General features: G+C 46.3%; 1 protein-coding gene across 1 annotated transcript in view; it reads left to right on the top strand.

Moving 5' to 3' along the window:
• Positions 1–15,212, top strand: part of JAZF1 (JAZF zinc finger 1) — a gene marked incomplete at both ends in the record, with an annotated part of 329,348 nt that overhangs the window by 273,868 nt on the left and 40,268 nt on the right. The window contains one exon of the mRNA XM_080701406.1: positions 12,971–13,171. Coding sequence (XP_080557532.1) covers positions 12,971–13,171 — 201 coding nt within the window. The remainder of the gene's footprint in view (positions 1–12,970; positions 13,172–15,212) is intronic.

Genomic DNA, 15,212 nt, shown 5'->3' with positions numbered 1-15,212 from the left:
GCTGAAATGAGACCTGCCTCTGGGTTTATTAGCAGATGTGCATTCTCTTTTTTGGGACGGGGGTACTAGGGATGGAACCCAGGGGCCATCTACCTCCAAGTTACACCCCCAGCCCTATTTTATTTTTTATTTGGAAGCGCTAAGTTGCTGAGGCTGGCTTTGAACCTACGCTCCTCCTTCTCAACCTCCCAAGTACTGGGATTTCAAGCATGAGCCATCACGCCCATGGCGGCGTGCTGAGATGTACGTACTATTCTCACGGCCTCTAGCCCAGTGTTCCCTGGATGGCTTTGCTAGCTCTCTGGAGATCTGTCCATCCCTGACCTGGATTGTGGGTAGGACCAGCCAGAGCAAAGAAAGCTCCATGGCCTCCAGGCTGGACTCTCCACCAGAAGGTTAGATGATGTCCCCATCATAGCAGAAATCTTACTGTCCAAACAGATGAGTTCTTGGATCTCAGAGAGCTTAGAATTGCAGTCGGCCTGCCAGCTCCCTGCAGCTGTTCTGCAAGGTCTCCTGGGTTCCACAAATTTGTTTTTACTGAAAAATGGCAATGCCCAAGGGGCCATTGAAGAGACCGAATAAAAGCCTTGGAAGCTCAAGTAAGGCGTGGTCGGGGCTTTTTGCAAAGGGTCTGGCAGCTGCGGATGGCACAGCCTTGTGCGACTCCCCCCAAGTAGCGACTGGCCCCTTGTGGCTTTGGAAGGCCTCCTCCCATCAGCCGCTGCGCTGCACGAGGCTGTCCCGTGGCCTCCCACCCTCTCCAGGAAGCCAAGCAGGAAAATGAACAGGCAGGTGTGGCTCTAGGGACAGCCTCCCGCCATTGTCTCTACCGGCAGGAGCCATCTCTTTGGATTCTAGCTACTTTAACTACTCGCCTGCCTGCTTGTCTGTCTGTGTCTTTTTGTTTACTTATTTTGCAATACTAGGGCATGGACCCAGGGCCTCCTGCCCGCTAGGCAAGTGCCCTACCACTCAGCCATGCCCCCAGCCCTTTTTTTTTCTTATTATTTTGAGTCTCCCTGAGTTGCCCAGCCCACCCTCCAACTTGGCAATTCTCCTGCCTCAGCCTCCCAAATAGCTGGGATTACACGTGTGCCACCTCCTGTACCTGGCTGTAACTGCTTCTTGTATACGCTCATGATTACGTCCAATCTTGTGTTTCCTGCTTTCAGAATCTGTAGAACTGGCCACAGTATTCCTTCCATTACGCAGTGCCTCCGCGCAGAAGTAGCCAGATTGTTGGCGTTCATGCCAGAGATCAAGATTTCTGAATTAGGATTCCCAGCAGAGGTATTGTTCACATCTCTATGGGCCAGGAATGCACACTTGTCATACACAAAGTACCAAGGCTTGTTCCAAGTGCTTTATAAGCATTCATTTGTTTACTCCTCGAACCACTCTATGGGTTAGATCTGAAACTGAGGTCAGAGCCGTTAGGCAACTTGTCAGAGTCGTACAGGTGGGGAGCACGTATATCAATGACTGGAACTTGGACAGTGCGCCTCCAAAACCCACTTGCTTAACCCTTTCACTAATATTTTTAAACTTCAGGACATGACTTGTTAGCGCTTCAAGAAATCTGCTGGGTGTAGTGGCACAGGCCTGCAATCCCAGCAACTCCAGAGGCAGAGGCAGGAGGATTGCTACTTTGAGGTCAGCTTGAGCTCTTTAGGAAAGAGAGCCCCTGTCTCAAAATATAAAGGGCTGGGGCTATAGCTCAGTAGTAAAGTGCCCTTGGGTTCAATCCTTGCTACAGGAAAAAAAAAGGGCATTCTACCAAAACTGATCTACAGATTCAGTGCAATCCCTATTAAAATATCTTCACTTGAATTAGAAAAATAAGTTCTATAAAAAATAAGTTCTATATTATATAGAAAAACAAAAGATCCAGAAAGTCAAAGCTGTTCTCAGGAATAAGAACCAGGCAGAGGCATCACAATATCTGATTTCAAGTTATACTACAGAGGTATAGTAATACAATCAGCAAGATATTGGCACACACACACACACACACACACACACACACACACACACGACGCATGACACATAGACCAATGGGACAGAACAGAAGATACATAAACAAATCTACACACTTAGAGACAATCGCTTTTTGACAAAAGCGCCAAAAACATAAACTGGAGAAAAAACCACCTTTTCAACAAACGACGTTAGGGAAACTGGTTATCCATTCATAGAAAAATTGAATTAAACCCCAGCCTCTCCCCCTGCACGAGAGTAAACTCAGGATGTGTCAAACGCCGGGAAATTAGACCAGAGACTTTGAAATTGCTTGAGGAGTACAGAGGACCAACTCTCCCCATTTAGGTACAGGTAGAAACTTCTGCAGTCAAACCCCTAAAACTCAGGAAATTAAAACAGGGTTAATAAATGGAATGGCATTATGAGATTTAAAACTAAAACTATAAATGTCTCAATCAAAATATGGACAAATGAACTAAATAGACACTTCATGGTAGAACTACAAGAGGCCAATAAATACACGAAAAATATTCAACAGTATTAAAAATCAGGGAGATGCAAATTAGCCCCATCTAAGCCCAATCAGAATGGCAATCAAAAGAATTTAAACAATAAATGCTGGCGAGAATGTAAGGAAATAGGAACTCTTCTGCACTGTTAGTAGGATTGCAAATTAGTATAGATGCTAAGGAAATTAGTGAGGAGATTCCTTAGAAAACTGGAAATGAACCCACCATGTGATCCAGCTTTACCACCCTGGGACTGAAATCAGAGCATCATAGTGATACGTGCATAGCCATGTTCATAGCAGCAGAATCCACAATAGCCAAGTTGTGGGACCCACCCAGGTGTCCATCAACAGAAGAATGGGTTACAAAATTATGGGCTAGCCACACAATGGAATTCTACTCAGCAGTAAAGAAGAACAAAGATAGGTCATCTGCAGAAAAACAGAATATTATGTTAAGTGAGATCGGCCAGTCACAGAAAGTGAAGGGTCCGATGTTTTCTGTCGTTTATGGAAGCTAGAGAGCAATCAGGACTCCAGAGGGACTTTGAATAAGGGAAGAGAAACCCCAGAGGAGCGATGGAGGGAGGGTGTCTAGGGGAAGGCGGTCGTGGCAGTGGTGCGGAGAATTGATGAAGGAAACACTTCCATAGACATGAAGTACATATGTGAAACCATCACCACTCCTGTCAGTAATCTGTGGGGTGAAGGAGGGAGCTGGGAAGGAGCGCCCCAAGTGCTGTGGGTGCGTGCATGTCTCTATCACTGTGAACGACGGCGTGATGTGAGACCATGGGCACCAATAAAAGTAGACTTTTAAAAGACAATGTATCTTCAAAAAATAAAGAGGTGAGCCGGGCGTGGTGGCGCACGCTTGTAATCCCAGCATTCGGGAGGCTGAGACCGGAGGATTGCTGTTTGCAGACAGCCTCAGCTACTTAGTGAGGCCCTCTGCAACTCAGTGAGACCCGGTTTCAAAATAAAGAATAAAAAATAGGGCTGGGGGTGTAGATTGGAGGTCAAATTCCCCTGGGTTCTATCCCCAGACCTGCAAAATAAATAAATAAATAAGTAATAGTGCACATATATATGTACATATATATATACATATATATATATGTGTATATATATATAGTGACCAGCCTATATTATTGAAATAAAATAGAATTGAGAAAAATCAGAGTATATCACATATAATAAAAGTAGTTTTCTGAAATTTTTGTTTCAGATATTTACAAATATATTTATCCTTACGTCATATGTTTCCTAGTAAATAATTTTCAGACTTCATGGAGGTAATATAATGCAAATGCTACAAACTTGACTGCGTAATGTTCCCAGCAAAGCCTGAGGCAGCTTCATGATCAAGCACATGAATATTTATGCAGCAAGGGACATGAATATTCATACCAAATATGATAATGTATGTAAATAGTCTTTCAACAGTCTAGGTCAGGCCTTGTCTTCCAATGAGTTTTGGTACCAAAATTATTTAAAAATTTCCAGTTTTCAGAGCTTTGGAGATGTCAAAATTGTGAACCTAGTTATGCATGTGTGTATAGCAAGTCATGATATGAGAGATCTTTCCTTTCCTTCCTTTTCTTTCCTTTTCTTTTCTTTTCTTTTCTTTTCTTTTCTTTTCTTTTCTTTTCTTTTCTAGTGCTAAAGATCGAACTCAGACAATGCCAGGCATGTGCTTCACCACCAAGCTTCCTCTCCAGCCCGAGCTTCTTTTCTGATTATGAGTTAAGGTCGCAACAAAATTCAAAGATCTTTATGGTGTGTGTGTGTGTGTGTGTGTGTGTGTGTGTGTGTGTGTGTGTGCGTGCGCGCGCGTGCTGGGTTTGAACCCTGGGGCACTCTACCACTGAGCTGCACTCTAGCCCTTTTTAAATTTTTTTGCTTTTGTGACAGGTTCTCATTAAGTTGCTGAGTTTGGCCTCAAACCTACAATCCTCCTGTCTCAGCCTCCCAAATACTGAGATTGCTGGTGTGTGCCACCACACCTGGCTCTGCACGGTGCCCTTGCTGGACTCATTCACTGATTGAGCTGAGAAGGACCACTGCAGCCAAAGAGTTTGTCTCCCCCTAAAACCCAAACTCTCCAATTGTAGCAAGTAAAAAAAAAAAAAAAAAAAAGCCAGGGCCTGAAAAGAGAATTAATACCTCCAAGGCCACCCATCTTTGCTCCAGAACAAGCCTCTGGCAGCGCGCAGCCGAGACCTCTGCACCGCAGCCCCTCTCCGGAGTCCCCCAGTCACACCGCATCGCCTCCCGGAGCTGGGGTCCTTTTCCCAGTTTCCGAGTGAGACTAAGGTTTCCCACGGTCCTCCCCGTTCCTGCGTCCTCCGGGGGGGGGGGCTGAAGCCAAGTGGCTTCCCCAGCAGACATGGCACGCAGGTGCTTGGGCCCCAGAGTTCGGTGGTCCTGCGGCGTCTGCCCAGTTTCTAGCAAATAATGTAAATTCCATAAGTTTGTGGTTGAAACTGGTCTCCCTGGACCAGCAGCTGACGCGGCTCCCTGCTGCCCCGTTACACTTGTGTCTCCACCTTTAACACGTCAGACTGAACAGTGTGGTCTGAGGATTAGAAAGATTCATAATGGAGGCTGGAACGTTTACTTAAGGAATATGGCCTTCCCCTCGCAATAACAAACATGACTACAGATGATCGTATTAAATTAAAGTCAGTTAGGCATTTCTGATTCGTAGCAACGTTAAAATTAATCTTACGGCAGTTTCGGTTTCAAAATGAAAACATTGCTTCGCCTGACCGCAGATAGTCAACAGTGAATGAAGTCTCCCGTGAGGATTTTTTTTTTTTTCCTCTAAGAAACATTCAGTTTTCCCTACGAGTAGAAAAATAATGTTACAAAGAAAACCCCTAAAAAAATCAACCATAATTGTATCTGGGAAATATTTCTCTTAGGAAAAATTTTCTTTCACTCAGCAAACTTCAAAAGCTCTAATAGGGTCAGTGGGTACATGGATAGTCATTTCATTACTATTTTTAAACTATGCATGTAAACGCAGATATTTGCTTACATATGCCATTTGTGTGTTTCACTGGGAATTGAACTTGGGGGCAGTCTACATCTGAGCTACACCCTTTGCCCTATTTTTTATTGTGTTACTTTGAAATAAGATTTCACCAAGTTTCAGAGGGCCTTGCTAAGTTTCTGAGGCTCTCTGTGAACCTACAATCCTCCTGTCTCAGCTTCCTAAGTACTGGGATTATAAGAGTGTGCCACCACACCCGCTTCCATAATATTTTTAAAGGTTTTAAAACATGAGCCAGAAATCCATAAATTTTTTTCTGGAAATGTTCTTTAATGAGATGTGTTACTTTTTATACTTCTAAAATGAAAAAAAAAATAAAGCTTTTCTTTCTTACCTACTTTTCATTACTTGCCTGATTCGCTCCTTTGATGATTAGGCGCAGATGCTGAATCAAATGTTATTGTTGTTTCTCCTGAAAAGAAAGAAAGAACAAAACAGAGAAAGAAAGAAAGAAAGAAAGAAAGAAAGAAAGAAAGAAAGAAAGAAAGAAAGAAAGAAAGAGGAAGGAAGGAAGGAAGGAAGGAAGGAAGGAAGGAAGGAAGGAAGGAAGGAAAAGCCAGGCGTGGTGGCGCACGCTTGTAATCCCTGCACTTGGGAGGCGGAGACAGGAGACAAGAGGATCGCGCTGGTTCGGAGCCAGTCGCGTTGGCTTAAGAGACCCTGTTTCCAAATAAAAAAATATATAAAATATGTCTGGGAGTGTAGCCCGGAGGGAGAAGGGCTTCCAGGAACCCCAGTACCACAAAAAAGAAAGAAAGAAAAGAAGAAAGAAAAAGAAAGAAAGAAAGAAAGAAAGAAAGAAAGAAAGAAAGAAAGAAAGAAAGAAAAAGCAGGTGTAGTGGCACATACCTGTAATCCCAGTACTTGGGAGGTTGAGACAAGAGGATCATAGGTCCTACCAGCCAACCTCAGCAACTTAGTGAGACTTTCAGCAACCTAAAGAGATTCTTTTTAAAACAAAAAATTATAAAAAGATCTGGGGTATAGCCTAGAGGTAGAACACCCCTGGGTCCAATCCTCACTAACACACACACACACACACACACACACACACACACACACACACACAGCATTTAACAACTGACTTGTGGGGAGAAAAAGAATTCCAATTTGCATTACTTGCCAGTTTCCATGGTATAATCATGCCCACGTGGCCAGGCTGGAGCTACTGGCCGGCCATCTCTGAACACAGAGCAGTGGTACAAATTACATAGTCATTCTACCAAACAGATAAAATATTAATGTGACTAATCACAAGAATAGCCGTTTCCTATTTTTTATTTTGGGACAAGCTCTCGCTACGTTACCACAAACCTACTATCCTCCTGTGGCAGCCCCTCGAGGACTGGGATTACAAGTGTGCACCACCGTACCCAGCTCCTAATTTAACTTTCCATAATGGCTGTGTTTTACAGCTTACAGAATTGCCAAAGATAAAGGTGTCAGCTCTCACAACCCAGGAGGAGCCAGCTCTATGCTGCTGCCGTCAGGTAGCAGGGCAAAAGGGAGGGTCCAGAGAGGTGGGTACAACTACCTACCACTCCTCAGAACAAAGCCCCTGAGGCGCCCCCCAGGCACCTGCCCAGCGGGACTTGGCTGAGGTTGAGGGGTGGGCGCCCACGCTCCCTACCTCACACCGCACACTCGCTCCAGTACAATCCAGACCTCCCATTACTTCCCTCAGGTCCCTGCTCCCCAAAGGCTTCAACTTGGGCAGCCACATCACTGAAGCCCAAGCAGGATAGCACAGCGCTCTCCTCAGGGGTGTTGGATCCATAGCCCCAACGCTCCACTGGGTGCTGACGCCATCTCCTACACTTACCACCCACAGGCCCTTGAACAGGTCACCCCACCTCAGAAGTTATTGTGAAAAATGAGATCAGACTGGGCAATTTGATTTAGCCACAATTTCTCCCCCCTCATTCTGGCTGTAATTACCAAAGGGCTCAAGAAAGATCACCCATCCTGTCAAAATTCAGGGAGCTAAGAGACAGGACTCCCATTCCCGACCCCCCTTTGGCCAGGAGAATGCTGGGAGAACTTTCCAGCATCTTCCATTCTTGACTCAAATCCCAGCCTTTTCCTCGCTACAGTGGGTTCTCTAGAAACTTGTCTCCCCAGAGGAGTTCTCACCACCAGGGATCTGCTCACCTTTGAGGAATAGCTGTCTTGATGGAGCGATTCTTGAAAACGAAAGTTTAGTCAGCCTCAAAAAAATCTATGGGTAGCCGGGCGTGGTGGCGCATGCTTGTAATCCCTGCGCTTGGGAGGCGGAGACAGGAGGATCGTTCTGGTTCGGAGCCAGCCTCGCTGGCTTAAGAGACCCTGTTTCCAAATATATATATATATATATATATATATATATATATATATATATATATATATATATATATATATATACACACATATACATATATATAATAGGTCTGGGAGTGTAGCCCGGAGATAGAAGGGATTCCAGGAACCCCAGTACTGCCAAAAAAAAAAAAATCTATGGGTAAGGCTGAGAGTGGTGACACATGCTTGTATCCCAGGACATGTGTAGCTGAGATTGAGGACCGCGAGTTCGTGGCCAGCCTCAGCTACTTAGGGAGACCCTATTTCAAAATAAAGAATAAAAAAAAAGCTGGGGGTATAGCTCAGATGTAGATTGCCCCTGGGTTCAATTCCAGCACCAGAGGGAAAATAAAATCTATGGGTACAGTCAGGGTTTAGAAGAAGCAGAGGAGGTATGAGGGGAGATGAAAGCCTGTTTTAACCAGCGTTTCCAGGGCGTTGGCGTGTGTGTGTGTGTGTGTGTGTGTGTGTGTGTGTGTGTGCACGCACGAAGGTTGCTGTGATTCACAGTTTATGTCCAAGCTCACAGCCACCAAACGTCAAGGGTGGGAGTGCAGGCTTGGCAGCCGTGTTTGACGAGTGTTGTCCTTTGTCTCTCAACGTGGGTCCCTCGCTCTCCCCTGCCGGAAATGGAATTCCAAGACAGACTGCCATCTGAGGTTGGCCCAACCCCTGCGGGGGTGAAGGTGGTGGAGGTGGTGGAGTGTGTGTGAGTTTTATGGTTGCTGATCGCTGTTTTATTTATCTGAACTGTATTTATTTTAAAATAAGAAGTGTGAATTGTTGATACTTTTTAACTCAGGAGAAGACATAAAAGTCTCTGAAGTTTATTTTGGCAAGAGTTTCTGATCCTAAATATGTGTGCTCTGGGCAGCGGCTCTGCAGAGGGGATTTCTGCCCAATGTGAGGCCCCTAGCAGGTGCCCTCAGAACCGTGGACAAACAACGCAGCCTCAGATAAGTGGAGTCAAAGCTGGGTGCGCAGCACATGCCTGTCATCCTAGCGCTTGGGAGGCTGAGACAGGAAGATCATAGGTTTGAGACCAGCCTCAGCACTTAGTGGGTCCAGCCTTAGCAACTTAGTGAAACCCTGTCTCAAGCCCAGCTGGCTTAAGAGATACTGTTTCCAAATTTAAATTATATATATATATATATATATATATATATATATATATATATATATATAATCTGGGAGTGTAGCCCGGAGGTAGAAGGGTTTCCAGGAACCCCATTACCACCACCAAAAAAAAAAAAAAAACCTGTCTCAAATACAAAATAAAATCGGGCTGAGATTGTGGCCCAGAGATAGAACACCCTGGGTTCAATTCCCAGTACCAATTTAAAAACAAAAAAAAGCACACAATTTAGAGAAGAAGGTGTGGTGACCCACACCTGTAATCCCAGTACTTGAGAGGCTGAGACAGGAGGATTGCAGGTTTGAGGTCAGCCTCAGCAACTTAGTGAGACCCTGTTTCAAAATTTTTTGAAAAAACATTTTAAAGAACCGGGCGTGATGGCGCACACTTGTAATCCCCGCGCTTGGGAGGCAGAGACAGGAGGATCGCGCAGGTTCGAAGTCAGCCGGGCTGGCTTAAGAGACCCTGTTTCCAAATAAAAATATAAAAAATAGGTATCTGGGAATGTAGCCCAGAGGTAGAAGGGTTTCCAGGAACCCTAGTACCACCAAAAAAAAAAAAAAAAAAAAAAAAAAAAAAATTTAAAGGGCTGGAAGTGTAGCTGAGTTTTAGAATGTTCTTGTGTTCAAACCAAGAAAGAGATAGAGAGGGGGAAGAAGGGAGGGAGGGGAAGGTAGACAAAATGCAGACACACAGCTACATTTCAGTGTTTTATAAGATAGTAAGAGCTTCTGCTATACGCTGCATTGCAGGCTTATTGCCACGTCTAATCTTCACACTGTCCCCCAAAGTGGCACAGTCGTTGCCCGACCCCCCAGCAGGCCATCCACTTGCATCATGAACGTCAGGACTCACAGGATGACCCGGGGCCGCAGCGGGCACTGTCCATTCAGAAGGATGTATTGGTCTGTTGCAAGGCTGAGAGGCAGCCGTCCCGCGCGGGCCCACCACACGGCAGTCAATGCCCCTAACCCTTCAGGACGTAGCTGTCAGCATCCTGTGGGGCATGCCAGGGACGAGGTCCCCGCTCTCAGGAAGCCCCGAGCAGGATGCCTGGTCCCTGTCGGGCACGTGCAGCTCTGTCTCGCCGCTCCGGGTCCAGGCAGGGCCGACTGTTGTCACTGAGCAGGGTCACGCGGGAGCAGAGTTGAGAAATCTCAGCAACGGAATGACAGAATTAACCCAAGATAAATTCTCATCCAGAGAGATGTATGTTACCTCCTCACCTCTAATTATTGCAGGCTAATCCTTCATCCAAGATGTCCCCAGATCTACAACTTCAAATTAGATTTGTGGATTAGGGACCCTCAACTGATAAAGTCAATGCAGGTATTCCAAAATCTGTTGTTGTTTTTTCAGTAATGTACTGGAGATTGAATCCAGGGACATTCTACCTCCAAGCTCTACCCCTAGCCCTAGTTTTTTTTCCAGGACTGAGAATGGAACCCAGGGGCATTTGGCCTCCGAGCTACAGCCCCTGCCCTATTTTTTATTCTTTATTTTGAAATAGGGTCTCACTAAGTTGCGGAGGGCCTCACTAAGTAGCTGAGGCTGTCTGCGAACCGCGATCCTCTGGTCTCAGCCTCCCGAATGCTGGGATTACAAGCGTGTGCCACCACGCCCGGCTTCTATTTTTTATTTTTTATTTTGAAACAGGGTCTTGCTGAGTTGCGAAGGGTCTCACCGAATAACTGAAGCTATCCCCGAACCGCGATCCTCCTGTCTCAGCCTCCCAAATGCTGGGATTACAAGCATGCCACCCTGCCCAGCTTCCAAAATCTTAAAAACCTTAAAATCTGAAACTCTTCTGGTCCCAGGCACTTTGGGTAAGGAAAATTCAACCTGTATTCTCATTTTACAGAGAACGAAGCCAAGGTTTAAAAGGGTTTATTAGCTAGCCTCAAATCACAGAGCTTACACCTGGCCTGCTAGATTCCAAATACTGTGCTCTTAACTAAAATGCAACATGTAAATGTTTTGTTTGCTACTCTGTAGCATATCTGTGTTTGTTTCCCTGTCTGATAAACTGACTAGGATTGCCCACCATTGAGGCCAACCAGCCTGCCTTAAAAAGCGCCGTGTTTTTCTTTGGTTTTGCCCACGCCCTGGCACACTATGGAACTCAATTTGAACACTATCTAGTTAGCATTTTCTAATTAGAGTAATGAAAGAAATCACTGGTTCTTGCTTCTCTCTGAGAGTCTATATTTTGAGTAGAGGTTTATGAGGAAGGGAAAGAATAAATTTAAGAGCTGTAGAACCAATTTTGCATCTGAAAACGAAACGAGTACCTGCATCCCAGGTGCAAGCAATTCTCCTCACCGTCCGCGGTCCTTTCTTCTTTCTAAATCACCACCATGTTGCAGCACAAAATCTAAGAGCTCAAGGCACACATGTAGCTTTATTACAGTGCAGCTCAGCGTATAAAATCCAGTTTATGTATCTGCATCGCGCTGCAGGAGCCAATAGAGACGTGTGCCATCTAGGTTCTGAGCAGACACTAGGACTTTAAGACACTGTAACAGTATCAGCATTGTTTCATTGGGTGTTTAATTGCCTCTAAGCTTTCACCAGGCATAAGAACTATCTGTTGATTTCCATAACTTCCCTTAAAGTAGCGAAGAAAAATATTAAAGAATTTTGTAGGCCCTATATAAAGTAGGCTGGGTAAAATATCACAGCGAAGTACAGCAGAATGGGTTTATGAGGAATTGTGTTGAGCTCTTCAGAACACGGCTAACAGTGCCGGTGACCAGAGAAGCTTGGAGGGGTCATGTTCCGCCACGCTGCCTAGGTGGGCACAGGTGTTTGTTTTATGACACAAAGGCTTTCATATCCTCCGTCTGCTATGCTTTCCGCTGTGAACTCCAAAACTGCAGCTGACAAAGCCTGCCCACCCATAACACAAAAAGATGCTTGCCTGGTAAACGTAGGGTACCGATTTCATAGATTGTTTTGCATCTCATATTACGTGAGTTCAGGAAGTGTTAGATTATACAGGGAGAAGAGAACCAAGTTTGAATGTCACTAACATGAGGCCAGTGTTGGAAGGATAACTTGTAAGTTTCCAAAGTGAAGCTGGCTGGCGGGAAACGTGGCCTTTTCCTGAGGGTGAAAATAAGAAGGTAATCAGGCCTTGGGCAGGAAGCCTCCTCGTACTGCTTGGGTCCCCTCCTCTTGGACCTGCTGGGGCAGATCGACGTGGCCATTCTGCAGGTGTTTACCCAGGTGGCTTGGCAGCGTGCTGGGGACAACTGGAGGGTGAGCGTGCAGGCTCTCATGGCCTGGGAAGCAAGACTGTAAGCCAAGGGGGAATTTAAAATCCAAACAACACGATAAGAGCCTGCAGTGTTTTCAGGAGGCCGTATGTGTTACACAGTATGAGCATCAAAGACAAGGGACAGGATGTGCTCTGCTCAGGACCGTGGGGTTTCAAGGAGAGAGGACCTTGCAAGCGAGAGGAGAGGAAATTTTGGAACTGAAGGTACTGCAATGCGTTCAGGTCTGTGTGCATGGGCTTTTCAGGGCAAAAAGGGTTTGTCTGGGCTGGACTTTGAGGAACATTAAAACAGCCAGCTATAGCCAGGTGTGGTGGCACAGACCTGTAACCCCAGTACTTAGGAGGCTGAGACAGGAGGATGGCAAGTTGAAGGCCAGCAGTAGCAACTTAGCGAGACCCTGTTGCAAAATAAATAAAAGAGGGTTGGGTCTATAGCTCAGAGTAGAATACTCCTGGGTTTGATCCTTAGTACCCCCCCAAAAAAAACCAAAAAAAAAAAAAAAAACCAGCAAGCTAGACCATTTTGTCTTAAAGGAAAGGGAAGCTCTCATGGGGTTTGCAATGGGGACGGGCCTGTGACCAAGCTCCATCTTCGGGGCCGGGCATTCATCTGTCCTGTGCCCTACCGCTCTCTACATGCCCTGCTTACGACCTTCACCCTTCCCTTAGGTTCATGACAGACGCTGCCCGCCGAGAGCAAGAATCCCTCAAGAAGAAGATTCAGCCAAAGCTGTCCCTGACCCTGTCCAGCTCGGTGTCCCGAGGGAATGTGTCCACCCCGCCGCGCCACAGCAGTGGAAGCCTTACTCCCCCTGTGACCCCGCCCATCACGCCCTCCTCCTCATTCCGCAGCAGCACGCCCACAGGTGAGTGGCCATGGAGAGAAAGAAAAGAAAGAGAGAGAGAAAGAGAGAGGGGGGGAGAGGGAGAGAGAGAGGTGACTCGATTCAGATACTTTGATACTCGGCTGGTCTCTGCAGGGTGTGTCGATTCAGCCATCTATTTATTATTGAAGAAACAGTCATAGATTATCAACAAGGACGGGGTAGTTAACTGTAGGTCTTTGAAAGGCCTCAGCATTGTGGATGGATGCAGTGCTGTGAAGCCATGGGTTTGCTTCAGGCAGGTGGAGGGGTTGGTAAAACCAGCTCACCACGTGCGGGTCACCGTAGAAGCCCCGTGATGGGTGCGAGGAGGCGCATCTCTGTTCTCCTTATTCCTGCTTATGTTTGGGATTTCTCATAATGAAATGATTAGAAACAAAACCACCTGTAATCCCAGCATTCGGGAGGCTGAGACAGGAGTATCGGGGTTTGCAGCCAGCCTCAGCTACTATGGAGTGAGGTCCTTTGCAACTCAGTGAGACCCTGCTTCAAAATAAAGAATACAAAATGGGGCTGGGGGTGTAGTTTGGAGGTAGAATGCTTCTGGGTTCCATCCCCAGTACTGAAAAAAGGAACATTTAGGATGTGTGTGTGTGTGTGTGTGTGTGTGTGTGTGTGTGTGTGTGTGTGATGCCTAACAGGAGATGTTGGCATCCTTTCAGGTCTGGAAATGATTAGAAAATAAAATGGAGCATGAGGCATGCCTATAATCACAGTGCTTGGGAGCCCGAGACAGGAGGATCGCAGGTTCAAAGCCAGCCTTGGCAACTTAGCAAGGCTTGTTTCAAAATAACAACAACAAAAAGTCCTGAGCGTGTAGCTCAGAAGTCAAACGCCCCTGGGTTCAATCCCCAGAACCAAAACAAACAAATAGACAAATAAATAAAATGGGAGGCCGGGCGTGGTGGCGCACGCTTGTAATCACCGCGCTTGGGAGGCGCAGACAGGAGGATCGTGCTTAAGAGACCCTGTTTCCAAATAAAAAAGTATAAAATAGGTCTGGGAATGTAGCCCGGAGATAGAAGGGTTTCCAGGAACCCCAGTACCACCACCAAGAAATAAAATAAAATGGGAGGCTGAGTGAAGAGGTAAAATATCAACTCCAATACTGCATGAAGCTGAACTACAGGGACGGACCCTGGATCTGCAACAAGTGGGCTTCCTGTTAGGTCTTCTCGAGTTCTACTGATTTCCTTCAGCCCGGCCTCCCCCTCCACCGCCAGGAACCTCTGCTCTTCTCCGCAGGGAAGGGCCCTCTTCTTTGTCCTGTCTGAGAAGCAAGCAGTAGATTCTCCATCCTCACCCCCTAATAAAGAAATGAACAAATAAATACAAAATTGTCATCATGACTAGTGACTTGATTGCCTCCAGAGAGAGGCTGGCCGGGGAGGAGAGGCCCCTGGAGGGATAAATGGGAGCCCATGAGTAAGCAGAGGAGGCAGGGTGCTGTGGGAGAAGGAAGGAGTGAGGGGCGCTCCCCGCTTCACAAGGGCTGCAAGAAGAGGGCCTCTAAGTAGCCGAGGCTGGCCACAAACCTGCAGTCCCGATCCTCCTGTTTCAGCCTCCCAAGTCCTGGGTAACAAGCGTGCACCACCACACCTGGCTTTTCGTTCTGTTTTGCTTTTTTACTTGTGACCAGGCTTCCCTCGCTATGTTGTGGAGACCGGCCCAGAACCTGTGCTGCTCCTGTCTCTGCCTCACGAGTTTCTTTAATGCAGGGCTTTGATATACACTGTTATTCTCCAAGGGGAGTGTGTTAGTTTTCTGTCGCTGTGACAAGGTACCTGAGATAAACCCATTTAAAAGAGAAAAGGTTTTGGCTCATGGTTTGGGGGTTTTCGCCCATGGTTGCCTGGCTTCTCCGTTGCTTTGGACCTGGTGTGAGGAAGAGCACCATGGCAGAGCTGTTTATGCGGAAAAGGAATTGTAGGGCCAATCTCAAACTGGCTGCATCCATACCCGAAGTAATGTGAACTGACTTATGCTCAACACCAGATAAATAGGACTGCCCTAATTAGTAACGGGGG

Source organism: Muscardinus avellanarius (genome assembly GCF_963383645.1).
Source record: "Muscardinus avellanarius genome assembly, chromosome: 9".
NCBI classification, from domain to species: Eukaryota; Metazoa; Chordata; class Mammalia; order Rodentia; family Gliridae; genus Muscardinus; species Muscardinus avellanarius.
The sequence above is the reverse complement of the archived record's forward strand: the minus strand, read 5'-3'. Positions and strand labels throughout refer to the sequence as shown.